We start from the raw sequence: 14,852 nt of genomic DNA, 5'->3' as shown, positions 1-14,852 counted from the left end.
AAATAGACTCGTGTATATCTCGTTCTCCTAAAAGAGAAAAAATTTGCTCCCAGGCGCTTAGGAACGAAAAGTCTCCTAAGCACTTATCCACCATGCATCTCTTTTAACTAGTGATTAACTCCAGTTAATTAAAATCTAAACAAATATTTATTTTATTCTCTCTCTAAATCACTCTATTTTTTTTTTTCCACAAATCTTTCATTTATTTGTGTTTCCATAAAAAAAATTATTAACTAAAATTAAAATTTACAAATTTACAAAAAAAAATTAATTTTGCGTTGCAAATCTTTCAAGGGGTTATCTCCTTCATTCAATTACAGCGCTAATTTCTCAATTTTATTTTGTATTAGCTATTATCGTCAATATTTTGGGTTGTAATAAAGTAGCAATTTGTACATTTACCTTTTTTTAAGAATTATTATAAAATTTAAGACTTTTTTCATAAATGTTAGTGTTGTTTTCAATTTATTATATATGGTTTATTATTATTATTATCCTTAATGGGGAGGGATAGAGCCACATTCTAACCACATTGTAAACGAATCTAAGCAAAATTGTTGACTTAAAAGTTGAATGAAGTGCTGAAATTTTGTAGATAGGATCTCCCCACTGCACCATGGAGAACATGCTCACAAAAATTTAGCTCATTCAAAGAAGTCTAACCTTAGCACATGCTCACAAAAGTTTTGGAGCGTTAGATGAAAAGTTCAAAAATGAACACTAATTTCTACATGGTTAGACATAACCAAATATTATAATTTTTTGTGAGCCACAAAAAATTAGGTCTTAATGGCATTTGTATGTCGAAAATGTGGCTATAATGTGCACATAAGAATGTGGCTCTATCCCTCCCCTATATATATATATATATATATATATATATATATATATATATATATATATATAGGGGATAGAGCCACATTCTTATCATTCAAAGAAGTCTAATCTTAGCACATGCTCACAAAAGTTTTGGAGCGTTAGATGAAAAGTTCAAAAATGAACACTAATTTCTACATGGTTAGACATAACCAAATATTATAATTTTTGTGAGTCCACAAAAAATTAGGTCTTAATGGCATTTGTATGTCGAAAATGTGGCTATAATGTGCACATAAGAATGTGGCTCTATCCCTCCAATATATATATATATATATATATATATATATATATATATATATATATATATATATATATATATATATATAGTCCTGCTCTCAAACGGATGTACGAGTATACGGACTTAATAAAAAAAAAAGGGATATCACGTGAGAAAGGTAAAAAAAAAAAAAAAAAACCACTCACAGCCGCACTACAACTTAAAACCCCATAAATAAAAAGAGAAAAAAAATAGAGGAAATAACCAATATCCTATATTTCCTCAACTCCTTCGTGACTCTCTTTCCCACTCTTTTCTCTCCCTCCAATATTCTCTCTTTTCCCTCATGTCCTCTCATGGTTCTCTCACGTCCATTTTTTTTTCCTACAATTCACAGCCTTAAAAAAAAAAAAAAAAAAAAAAAAAATTACTTGCCGAGTTGCCAAATAACTTGAAGTTGACGAATAACTTGGCGTGTTACTACCGCTTTTCAGCCTTTACTAAATCAGTTTTAAGGACTTATTTCAATTGTAAGTATCTATAAACTTTCTAGTTATTTTCTTTTGTGTTCTCTTTAAACGTAATATTTGGCGCTACATTGTGCCAAGTTCAAATAACATAATCATGAACTGTTAATTTTCTTTTGACCCGTGAACACCGTGACATACAACTGATTTCACAAAACAAATATCACGGTCATATCATATTCAATAATTTGAATAGAGGATGGTCATATCATATTCCGCTATATAAATTTCACGTAAAAACGGACTATGTGCAGTTCTATTTTGTGCTTTAATTGTTTGTATAAGTTTTTGATGTTGATGTTGGTAGAATTTTGTCAGACGATATTGAAATGGAGAATGAAGATTTTGATATGGAGACTATTAGTGCGTCTGTGGAATGTGATGAGATTTACTGTCCTGAAGTCCAACATGATCTCAAGCCTAAAAAGGGTCAAGAGTTTGAATCACTTGATGCTGTTAAGAATTTTTATAATGCATATGCAAAAGTAGCTGGGTTTAGTATTCGAAGTTGGTCTCAGAGAAAAATGGATGATGAAATCGTAAGGAAGGAGTACGGCTATTTTAAAGAAGGAAAAAGTACAGTGATAGCAGACATTGCGGCAAAAAGGCGTCGGGGCATTATAAAAGAAGACTGTAAAGCAAGAATTGCAGTGGTGAAGTTAAATTCTGGTCTATTTGCAGTTAGTGTATTCTTTGATGGGCATACTCATTCGTTGTCAACCCCTAGTAGAGTACAATTTCTAAGATCTCATCGTGGGGTTTCTGATGCCCAAAAGTGCTTAACACAACAGTTTGACATGGTAAATATACCGCAGTATCAACAATTTAGCCTTCTTGGAGTGCAATCTGGAGGGATAGAACATATCGGTTTCATGCAAAAAGATTTAAACAATAAGAAAAGGGATAGGCGCAAGAAGAAGAAGGGCCATGATGGAGATATGTTTCATGAGTATATGAAATTGGAGCATGGAAAAAATCCTTCTTTCACTTATAAAATTGAGGCAGATGATGAACAGAGAATTACTCGTTGTTTTTGGGCAGATGCGACCTCTAGACGAGCATACCAGTTTTATGGTGATGTTGTCATCTTTGATACTACGTACAATCGATATGGGTTGATACTTGCACCATTATTTGGGGTTAATAATCACGGTTAAATGACTGTTCTTTTTTCTTGCTCTTTTCTCTGCGATGAGACTCCAAAATCTTTTGTTTGGTTATTCAACAAATTTTTAGAAGCTATGCCCGGTGAGGCCCCGAAGATGATTATAACATATCAAGATCCAGCAATGACAAAAGCAATTTCTCAGATGCTTCAAACTACTTTTCACAGGTATTATAAAACTATGCCTTTAGCAAGTTTAAATTGGTATTTGAATTAGAAAAATAATAGCTTTGGTAATGCAATGCAACTTAAATTAGACTTTTATTAGAAGTAAAATAAAGTATATAGGAATTACCAAATTAGTGATATTGTGAAGATATATAGGTGAAGTAGTACGTAATATTAGTTACCAAAAAAAAGTAGTACGTAATATTAAGGTAAGAGAACTTTATGAAGATGGTGGTCTGGTGAGGCATCTAAGTATAAATAAGACTCATTTAAGCAAAGTAATTGCTTCTCTGTTTCTTGTCTTTATTGGTTTTGATGATATTGTATATATAGATTATGCATGCATTTTGTTTAAATATCTTAATGCCTTCGAAATGTGCATATTAAAGCCTTTGTATATTCTATCACAGGTATTGTAGTTGGCACATACTAATGAAATTTTCAGAGAAATTAGATACAGCTAAATACAGTGAGTACTATGGGGAGCTCTCAAACTGCATATGGGGATCCGAGACGAAGGAAGTGTTTGATTTGAAGTGGATAGATCTGGTTAAGAGGAGTGGCTTACATGAAAATAAGTGGCTAGTTTCAAATTTCAATGTATGATATCTGATCCAAATGGGTGCCTGCATATGTGAATCATATTTTTCTCTTTGGCATGTCCAAGAGCTAACGAAAGCGAAAGTGCCCATTCATTCTTCAAAAGGTATGTTTCAAAAGAAAATTCATTGGTAGATTTTATGGTTTAGTTTGGTAGGGGACTTGTGCGGCAACGCCACGAAGAGCTAATGGCCGATAATAAAGATATGGTTGAAAAACCAAAAATGAAAATGCTCCATAGTTTTTTGGTACACATGGTTGAAGTTTATACACATAAGATATTTTTTAAATTTCAAGACGAGTTGTGGGAGAGTTTGAGTTATAGATTTGAGCTTCTTAGTGAGAATGAAAGCTGTCGAGTTTATAAAGTTCAAAGAAAAATGGCAGAAAAGTCTAGAGTGCAGGAAATTATATATAAAAAGGATTTGGATTTTGCTTCATGTACTTGCAAAAAATTTGAGAGCTCAGGGATCCCTTGTAGGCACATTTTGTCATATTTGAACAGGAGGCATGATTTTGATAAGTTGCCGGACCAATACATTTTAACGCATTGGTGTAAAACAGCAAAGACAGGGATAGTCATTGATGATGGTGGAACTGAGATAACAGATGATAAATCGTATCTTATGAAGCAGAGTGAATTAATTCACATGTCTACACTTGTAGTTGATAAAGCCCTTAGAAGTAAGGAAGCAACTAAAGTATTTACTGATGCTTTAAGTAGTGCACTTAAAAATATTAACAGCTTGGTTAGTTGTGGTACAAGTGTAACAGCATCGCTGGATAAAGGTAGTCAAATTTTTGGTTGTGGTACATGTTTAGGATTACCTGAAAAAAATAATTACTGTGAACCAAGTCAAGCGAGGGCAAAAGGGTGTGGAAAAAGGCTTAAGAGGGGAAAAGAGAAGGCACTCAGGAAGGGGAAACAAAATAAGGCAAGACGATGCAATGGTTGTAACCAGGTTGGAGTGAGTCACGATAAAAGAAATTGTCCAGAGCTCATAAATCGGTAAATTTGTTTTTTTTTTAGTAAAGCAACCAAATACTTATAATTATAGTGGTAATTGACTTGCATAGCAATGCACAATCTCCCTTATGCGACGAAGATGCAAGGAATTGTCCAGAGCTCATAAATCAGTAAGAAATTAAATTTGCATTATTTGCTGGTTGTTGTTGTTGTTGTTTTGTAAAGCTACCACATACTTATTACAGTACTGTGTAGTCACTTTTGGTTTTGGCACCAAAGAACTTGTAGTAGGGTTTTGGCACCGAAGAACTTGTAGTCACTTTTTTTTCATCTAATAGTGACTCATAAGATCTTAATCAGGTTCAAGAGAGGTTTGAAGTGGATATCAAAGAGATTCCTAAAGATGTCGATTCCTCTCTATATATGTCCGCGTGATGTCTCTACTGTATCATCTGGGAAGGTGGCAGCGCGTCAATTCCTAATAGTTCTTTTTTTTTTGGGGAAGATTACTCCTAAATTCCTAATCATGTAAGGGTGTACCACCTTCAGCTTCTGGAGTAAAACTTTACACTTGTTTCAAGAAATAACATTGAAACTTTTGATTAATGGATTGGGATTCATCATATTTTGTGCTAATTGTTTGTTTATAAAAAAGTGCAAGTGCTGCTTTACTTTTGGTGGTTAACTTTGGTCAATCAGTTGTTAAATAGATTGTAATATAATTGGATTGGGCATGGCTTGGCTTGGCTACAAAGACATGTACAGAGAAATAAAATTCAGTTATACAGAGACGTGTACTTGGCAGTTATTAAGAACGTCCTAAACTCTATCCTTTGAAGCAACACATCTCTTCAGAAGGTTTGCCAAAGGGTGTCTTGTCTTTTTGGAAAGGTGTATGTAACTGTTGGCATCTCCCTTGAACAAACATTGTGTTGTTTCAGAAAGCCATGAAGAGACACCTATGTATAATGATATGATTCACGTCTGTAAGAGATGTTGATTTCGTCTCACGATCATATTTTTCCATTAGAGTGTTCGTAGGGAATTGTCGGTTTCACTAACCACCAATTTCAGGCTTTGTTGTATCTTGGAGGTAATTTGCCGAGAGGCAAATAACACCTTAAGGAAAGCGTATACGACGACGTGCCTCAAAGTCATTCTACTATTCTGATTATTCTGATTATTCACTAACATCAGTTTTGACTAACTAGGGAATTGAGAACTCGATCTGGTGATAAGTTGAATTGGTTTAGAGCTTTGAGAAAGGATGTCTGGTTGCACATCTTGTGTGTGTGTGCAAGTTCAGGCAAACCAAAACCAACAAAACATGACAAATTGAATTTATCTGCTAAATCATGAGCTACAAATTTCCAAAAAAAAAAGAGTTCAGGCAAACCAAAGCCAACAAAACATGACAAATTGTATTCATCACTATCATGAGCCAATTGAATTAGCTCAAAACACTCGATGACAAATTTGTGAACTAGCTCAAAACACTCGATGTACTTGAGCCAATTGAATTTTCTTTGCACTAACTGATGCCCAAAAGGCCTCCACCAGACCACCACCATCTATAAATCCCCAAAACACATTTTCACCATCACATCAGCATCAACCACCATTTTTTCATATTCCATGTCAATCCCGATCTTGTGCTGGAAAAAAAAAAATAAATGGTGAAATTGTTCACTTTTTTTTAAACTAAAGAGAGAGTCGAGAGAGAAAACAGTGTGGAAGAAAAAAGAATGGAAGAGAGAGAGTGGGAGAGAGAGTCTCGAAGGAGAGAGAATATTAATTGGGTTATTTCCTTTTTTTTTCTCTTTTTATTTTTGGGGTTTTAAGTTGTAGTGCGGCTGCGAGTGGGTTTTTTTTTTTTTCTCACGTGATATCCCTTTTTTTTTTTTATTAATTCCATATACGTACATCCGTTTGAGAATACGGGCCGGCTACCTAGACATACTATTCTAACATACCATCTTGACATACTTAGTCAACCGTCAAATCTTACACAATCTAACATCCAGATATGCATATAAGACTTAACATGGGGGCTCTCACTTATAGCGCATCGCTTCCCAAATATATGAAGCAATTACTCCATTATCAATCACATATTTCCCTGCAAAGCCAAATTATAACAAAAAAAAATGCAACAAATACAAAAAAATTGACATATATTTAACAACAAAAGAATAAATTAAATTATAAAAGAAGCTCCTGTTTTGAGAAGGGGTCTATATACCATTCGCTGGTTACTCCAGTGGTTGAACTTTGTATGAGAAGCAACATACTCTCCTAACTCCAAGTCACTACCTAGTACCTAAGTCATTACATTATCCCTGAGTTTTGAAGGCGACCAAATTCTTTTAGCTATCGTAGAGTTTTGAGGCCATGCCACTATTTTTAACAGTGTGTACGTTTTTAAGATTCTTAGCTATGCTTTTTAGTGGGAGAAGAGACACAACTATTGGAAGAAAATGGATGAATAGAACTCAAGATCCACTCCATTGAATGAGGATTGATTTCAGGAAAAAAAATATATTGACTGCTTTTGATGAATGAATGAAGAGTTCGTGGAGGCATAATTTTTTGCAAGATATGATAGATACACAAAGTGATAAGAAAACCTTACGGGTAATCCTTTATTTTCTTAATTGTTAATCTCACTTCACCGTTTGATTGTACCAAAAGTGTTTTCTCCTTGCCCTTGCCCTTGCCTTTGCCCGTCTAATATAACTTCAAAAAATCAAGCTATTTTACTTAAAAAGAACCAAAGAACACTGGTTATTATAATATTTTAACTAAAAATATAAGATGTTACCTAATTATCTCGAGGTGTTACAATGCTACACATGACACCTTAGTGGCGTATGGGATGTGGTTCTCTTCAACTTTTTGACACTTAAAAAAATAAAGAAAGGAAAATCTTAAGGAGATCAGAAAAAATAATTTGTTAAAAAAGAGAGAGAATAATCAATGAAGCATGTACATGTATTGCATGCATATAGCTAGCTTGCAATGATCCTAATTTGTAAATAAATAAATACTGGTCCTAATAGGCTAATAGCACCAATTCCATCGAAGTTTGGGATTCTAAGCATGGTACCCAAAAAATAAAAAGATTATTATTTATTTTATTTTTTTGCAAAAATACAAGCGGAATTAATACTGTCTATAGTGCTTTCTGGCTACGGTACACTCTTCCAAAACTCATACAACTAACACAGTTCAAAAACTTATCAAAAGAAAGAGAATGACAATTATAGAGAAATTTCTACACTGGGGGAACTCTGTTATACTGAGAATATTACGAAACACACTCCACTTTTTTAAGAACAACACCGTCTATATATTATTTTATGGAGATGAACTAAATAATAGACCATTGCTGCTTTGGAAGAAAGAACTTTTTGCTTTATAGAGAAAGGGAGAGAAGACGAAGAAGCCACGAAGAGATTAACAAAAGTCAATCTCCTTTTAACTATTTTTTCGAGTGATTAGTAATAGTTTAAGAAAATTAAAACTCCTAAAACATAAATTGACTTTAATACCCATAATTACGATTAGATTATCTCACCGTTAGATTTCCCAAAACTACTTTTTCTTGGACCGTTTGATATAAATGCATAAAAAACCAAGCTGCTTTATTATATAATCTAGAATTACCCGTGGTGAAGCCACTCAATTGTTATTATGGGTGAATTTATTAAATTAAATGTATGTTTAAACACACCATGCATTTTACACCAATTTGGCAGGGTTTCCACTATTTTTTGACATCTAAAATGAACATGTATGTGTCATATTGATATTATACATGATATAGCATACAACAACTTAAACAATGTCTAAGAAGACAATCAATAGAACTGAGCAATACTATGAAGTATGTATATTGAATAACTAACCACGATCTTTTAATCAATATTTATACACATGTTAAATTTAAAAAAAAAATTTATTTGTATATATAATCCCTATTACATCAAACTAAAATCCAACTTCCAGTTTGGTTCATAATATAAGTACAATATACTAAAGAGCATAGCGCAAGAAAGAGAACCTAATAAAGAAATTAGAGATGGAACACTTTCCATTAACAAAAACATCATAATTAGCTAGTACTTCCATAACCCACTTATTATCTGCTTTTGAAAATGAAGTGTTCTAAGTTCATCTAGTACGTTCGTCATGCAGAGCCAAAAAACTCGTATAAGCTGCTCCAAGTACACGTTCTCATATTGGCCTTCCTCATAGTTCTACCATTCGTTGGTCTACGAATGTGTTAGTACTTTTCCTTTCAAACCACATCCATACAAAACACAAAAAAATAATAATAATAAATATTATCATTCTTTTGAAACATCCACAAAAAATTGTTACCATCGACTAACAAAAGAATTTGTCACGCTATGCATGATAGATTCCCATGTGTAAGTGAAAAAGCATAATCCACATATTAACACCTTATAAACAACGTGTACGAAAAATAGCATCTATTGAATTTACTTGAAAGAGCAACAGTCCTCCCACATTTTATTTACATGTGAGAATTTTCTATTGCATTAAAAATATGCATATATCTGTATATCTAATTGAGATGTACAACGCCTAATACTATATAAGGATTTAGGAGCTTTGAGACGTGTGGCACATCATATCTATCAGGCAGGCAAAACAACTTCTAAGTATATTATATGGACTTATTTAGTATACCCCGCATCCTAAGCACCACCAATTTTCAAGTAAATATGAATTAAGCAGCGCACATTAATCACAAATATTCGTTGTGTATGATAGAGCTCAATAAAAAAAGAGGATAGAGCTCAACAAAAGCCCCTCAAACCATATTATCTACATTGAGAACCATTGTTTCGAGAGTCTAAATACCAAGTATATCAAAATTATTCTCAAATGATCATAAGCCCATATTAGTTATAAACATTTTCTATCTTTTAATACAAAATAATCAAACCCATGTATGTTCAACAACCTTTATAAGTCCATACCTAAAGAACTTACATGTCTCATACCTAAAGACTACTGAGTTTGTTATAATGAAATTTTACTCCCACTTCCTAAATTTACTCCCATCCATCACATGAATCCATTAAGGAATAGATAAAAAATGTACCTATTCCCGAACCCATAAAATGCTTTACATGCATTTTGTCCCAATAGCTCAGTTCTTAGCCATTTAAATACTATGTCTAATACTTTTAGAAAAATTTAGAACGTATTGGAAACAAATAGAGCTTAATTCCAATTTTTTGTTTAAATTTTTCCAAAAATTTCACCTCCTTCAATCGTGTTCTATAAACTTTTAAGTGTTATATACAAATTAATGCAAATGTGGCCAATTCCCAAACAATCTCTTGTAGTATTTATCGTTAATCATCCAATGTAGAGCTCCATTAAATATTACAGGAGCTCTATTAAGAAGTGGATGATGAGTGTGACGACCCCCCGGGAATCAGTCTTAGTACGAAGGATTTGAAGAATCCACTTTCTTTATATATAAAAATAATTATATACTGCATAGAGTTTGGGTGGAAGAAAAACCCATATGCATAACAGTGTATATTACATACACTTGCAAACTATGTAATATACAAATTAATCTGAAAAATCACTATGTAAAATCAATACAAATTAATCTTGCCTGTTGATGGTGGAGAGAACCTATAGATTGGTGGGCGAAAAAGAAACACCTTTGAGGTGTTTTTTTTTTTTTTTTTTTGGGTTGAAAATCGTGAACTTTATGGTGAGAGAGTTTACAGTGGGTGTAGAGTTTTAGAGTTTTTGATACTGGAAAATCTTATTTAGTTTGATTTTTACTGATATTTTATTTTTCAGGGGTTTCTATTTCAATATTGAAAACCCTTGATATACAACCGTTTTCTCCTGGACCGCTTGGCATGTTTTTTTTAGAGTAAGTAGGACTCTTTAGTTTAGAGTAAATAGGACTCTTAAAAGAAATTGATTTCGGGTGGTGATTTTGTTTTTTGTTTAGAGTAAGAAGGACTCTTAAAAGAAATTGATTTCGGGTGGTGATTTTATTGACAAGTTTTTTTAGAGTAAGTAGGACTCTTAAAAAGAAATTGGACTCTTAAAAAGAAATTGATTTATCACCGTAGGATCATCCCAAAACTGTTTTCTCCACAGCCGCTCGATATAACACCATAAAAAACCAAACTGCTTTATTATATAGAGCTCAATAAAAAAAAGAGGATATAGCTCAACAAAAGCCCCTCAAACCATATTATCTACATTGAGAACCATTGTTTCGAGAGTCTAAATACCAAGTATATCAAAATTATTCTCAAATGATCATAAGCCCATATTAGTTATAAACATTTTCCATCTTTAATACAAAATAATCAAACCCATGTATGTTCAACAACCTCTATAAGTCCATACCTAAAGAACTTAATTACATGTCTCATACCTAAAGACTACTAAGTTTGTTATAATGAAATTTTACTCCCACTTCCTAAATTTACTCCCATCCATCACATGAATCCACTAAGGAATAGATAAGAAATGTACATATTCCCGAACCCATAAAATGCTTTACATGCATTTTGTCCCAAGAGCTCCGTTCTTAGCCATTTAAATACTATGTCTAATACTTTTAGAAAAATTTAGAACGTATTGGAAACAAATAGAGCTTAATTCCAATTTTTTGTTTAAATTTTTCCAAAAATTTCACCTCCTTCAATCGTGTTCTATAAACTTTTAAGTGTTATATACAAATTAATGCAAATGCGGCCAATTCCCAAACAATCTCTTGTAGTATTTATCGTTAATCATCCAATGTAGAGCTCCATTAAATATTACAGGAGCTCTATTAAGAAGTGGATGATGAGTGTGACGACCTCGGGAATCAGTCTTAGTAAGGAGGATTTGAAGAATCCACTTTCTTTATATATAAAAATAATTCTATACTGCATAGAGTTTGGGTGAAAGAAAAACCCATATGCATAACAGTGTGATACTGGAAGAAAAATTCACATGTAAATTCTTGTCAAGTAACGGGATTCCAAATGCATACACTTGCAAACTATGTAATATACAAATTAATCTGAAAAATCACTGTGTAAAATCAATACAAATTAATCTTGCCTGTTGATGGTGGAGAGAACTTGGAAAGGTGGAGAGAACTGATAGATTGGTGGGCGAAAAAGAAGAATCCCTTGAGGGGTTTTTTTTTTTTTTTGAAAATCGTGAACTTTATGGTGAGAGAGTTTACGGTGGGTGTACAGTTTCAGAGTTTTTGATATTGGAAAATCTTATTTAGTTTGATTTTTACTGATATTTTATTTTTCAGGGGTTTCTATTTCAATATTGAAAACCCTTGATATACAACCATTTTCTCTTGGACCGCTTGGCATGTTTTTTTGGAGTAAGTAGGACTCTTAAAAGAAATTGATTTCGGGTGGTGATTTTGTTTTTAGTTTAGAGTAAGTAGGACTCTTAAAAAAAATTGATTTCGGGTGGTGATTTTATTGACAAGTTTTTTTAGAGTAAGTAGGACTCTTTAGTTTAGAGTAAGTAGGACTCTGGAAATTGATTTATCATTGTAGGATCATCCCAAAACTGTTTAGTTTAGTTTAAAGAAATTGGAAGAAATTGATTTATCATTGTAAGATCATCCCAAAACTGTTTTCTCCACAACCGCTCGATATAACAGTATAAAAAACCAAGCTGCTTTATTATATACTAGGGTATGCCCGTGCCTACGGCCCGCGAGACCTCGACGCGCCTGCAATATTATCCCGACAACTCATCGCTTCTTCATCGCAAGGCGTACACGCATCTTAGGCGTAAAATATTTGGCACAAGACCAGCGAAACAACTCAATTTATAAATACAGCCGCAAGACCATCCCAATTACCCATTATCTATAAGCCCAAATCAATTGGAGGCGCTAACAATTTATGGGCTAGCCCAACAATTTATAAGTCCAGCTGCAATTGTTGACTTTTGGTTGATTTTTGGATAGATTCTATAGTATTAATTACACTTAACAAAATTACACAAACTCTCCAAACATTTGGATCTGCCATGTCACAACTTATAAAAAACAATGGCAACCATTGGATGGAGTCTATGTGGGCTCCACACCATTGCTTTTTATTAGATAGATATATATACGGCCACCTAGGTAGACAGCCAAAAAGAAAACAGCCATTTTACATTTTACAGGCTTTTTTGCGCCGTTGGATCACGTTTTCAGATCTCAGATCTAAACACCAAAATAATATCGAAATAGAAACTTACGAAGGGTTTCCTTGCTCATTCTCTCTCCTATTCCTCTCTCCAGCACCGAAATCATTCCAGCAAATTAAACCCATTTCAGCTCCAAAATCAAATTCTCCAAATTCAACCATTTCAACCTCCAAAATCAATCCATTTTAGCTCCAAATTTGCTTTACGATTCCAGCGATTCTACAAGCAACCGATCTCCCTGCTCCAATCAACCATTTCAGCTCCAATCATCTCTTGCTAGCAACCCATTTAAACCCCCAAAATCAACCCATCTCCCAGCTCCAATCTCTACAGGTTTCCAGCGATTTTTCACTCATTGGTTGTTACAAATAAAGTGTATTACCTTCTGAGCAAGAGCGCAAGACTTGGATTTTGGTAAGTGTTAAATTCCATTTTGTTTAAGACAATATTTTTGCCGTGAATCTGGATTATAAAGGTAATTGACAGTTTGTTAACGATTCTGTGGGGTCCTGCTATCGATTGGCCTTGTTCTTAAGGTGTTATGATATGGAATTTATAGTTTTCTTTTTCCACATTTGTTTGTATAAACATTATACACTATACGGCTATACCCTGTGTATTGTTATACAATGGGATTTTTGCTTGGGCAGTTCAATGCAATATTATATCTTGATCTTTATTACTGTGAAGCACTGCATCCTTTTTCTTTGAGGGGTATTAGATGAATGTTTTCCTCTTTGTTGTTAGATAATGAGTGAAGGCATGTTTGATGAGATCACTTTGTCGTTGTGTTTGATGAACCCCAAGTTTCTGTTTTTCTATTTCTTGTATGGCAGGATTAGTAGCTTCTACTTAAACTACGTAAAACTATGAATTTGTAGTTTGGGAATTTTCAAAGTTTGTAGTTTGGGAATTTTAAAGAATTTCCCATGAGCCACCCTTCTGACGGTAGGTCTTAGTGTTATATATTGTTCTGCGGATTTAGGTGTTCTATACTGATTAGTGACATATATTGTTGTTTCTCTAAGTTTTCTTTCTTATTTATGGATACAAAGTTCTGTGCTGTTTTGAATCTAGACAAGTATGTATATATGGTACCCCTCTACTCCTGCATCAAATTCAAGTTGTTGCAACTTGATCTACAAGGAGAAAACTCAGTGAATTGCATTTAAAAACTCTAGAAAACATAGTGACAGTACTTATCAAATATCTGGTACAAGTATTCTAATACGGTCGCAGAGATAAAGGGTTGTATGCTCTAACAAACCCCTGCTGCAAGAACATGTAAACTACCTTTTAGATATAGCTGAAAATCCGAAAGGCATGTAATATATCCATAAGTTCTTGAACTTGTATGACAAAGTTCTACGTCTAAATATACTTGTGCCACGGGTTATCCCATGCAAATTTCTGCAAGAGAATTAGCCAACTAGTTGAAGTTCTCCTTAGCATACAAGCTTTTGTTAGAGGAGCTGAGCTCCTTTTATATTTGTTAGTACGACTATACAAAATGAAAGTCAACAATGTGTTTGAACCACTGAATTTGAGCATTTAATATTTAGGGAGAATTTCATTATATACTAACTTGTTTCTTGTCTAGAATATCTTACAGAATATTTAACAGGACATTGTGAGGCTTGTTGGATACGCTTGTTGACGAAAACATGGTGCATCATTGATGACATAGAGTGACTGAAACCTTCTAGAAACGATGTAATCACCAGGGAATAGAGATTGAGATTGCTGTCTGGTCTGATTTCCCTGGGAGCATGTTCGATTGGCTTCACGCAGGGGAGATAAAGAAAATAAAGAATTTCCCTTGTAATACTTAGATTTCCCATTAATAAGAACGATAACTCAACAAAGAAATTCTGGTATATTGCTTGCTCAGTTTTCCTATTGGAATTGTTAGTACTTGTGTACTATTTATGCTCCAAACTGTTGTCCAAGTTTCAAACAACCGAGCTCCAAAATCTGATATGTATCCAAGTAACAACGTGTGCATTAGCATTCAGAGGAATAAAGTAATCAGATTGATGTATTAAAATGCTCGAAATTGTGGTCCAATTTATCATTAATCAGGCTGCAACTTAACGA

The 14,852-nt window shown here is 33.5% G+C and overlaps 2 protein-coding genes across 2 annotated transcripts; both read left to right on the top strand.

Annotated features, from left to right (window-relative positions):
• Window positions 1-1,952: 1,952 nt before the first annotated feature.
• On the top strand, window positions 1,953-2,780 carry LOC147479495 (protein FAR1-RELATED SEQUENCE 5-like). Its single transcript, XM_086578429.1, has one exon. It carries the CDS (start codon window positions 1,953-1,955, stop codon window positions 2,778-2,780), a length of 828 nt encoding a protein of 275 aa, XP_086434555.1.
• Window positions 2,781-3,936: 1,156 nt separating this feature from the next.
• LOC147479494 (protein FAR-RED IMPAIRED RESPONSE 1-like) lies at window positions 3,937-4,569 on the top strand. Its single transcript, XM_086578428.1, has one exon. It carries the CDS (start codon window positions 3,937-3,939, stop codon window positions 4,567-4,569), a length of 633 nt encoding a protein of 210 aa, XP_086434554.1.
• Window positions 4,570-14,852: the final 10,283 nt, after the last annotated feature.

The sequence above is a fragment of the Coptis chinensis genome, chromosome 8 (genome assembly GCF_015680905.1).
Source record: "Coptis chinensis isolate HL-2020 chromosome 8, ASM1568090v1, whole genome shotgun sequence".
Taxonomy (NCBI): Eukaryota; Viridiplantae; Streptophyta; class Magnoliopsida; order Ranunculales; family Ranunculaceae; genus Coptis; species Coptis chinensis.
This window is presented reverse-complemented; position numbering and strand designations above follow the sequence as displayed.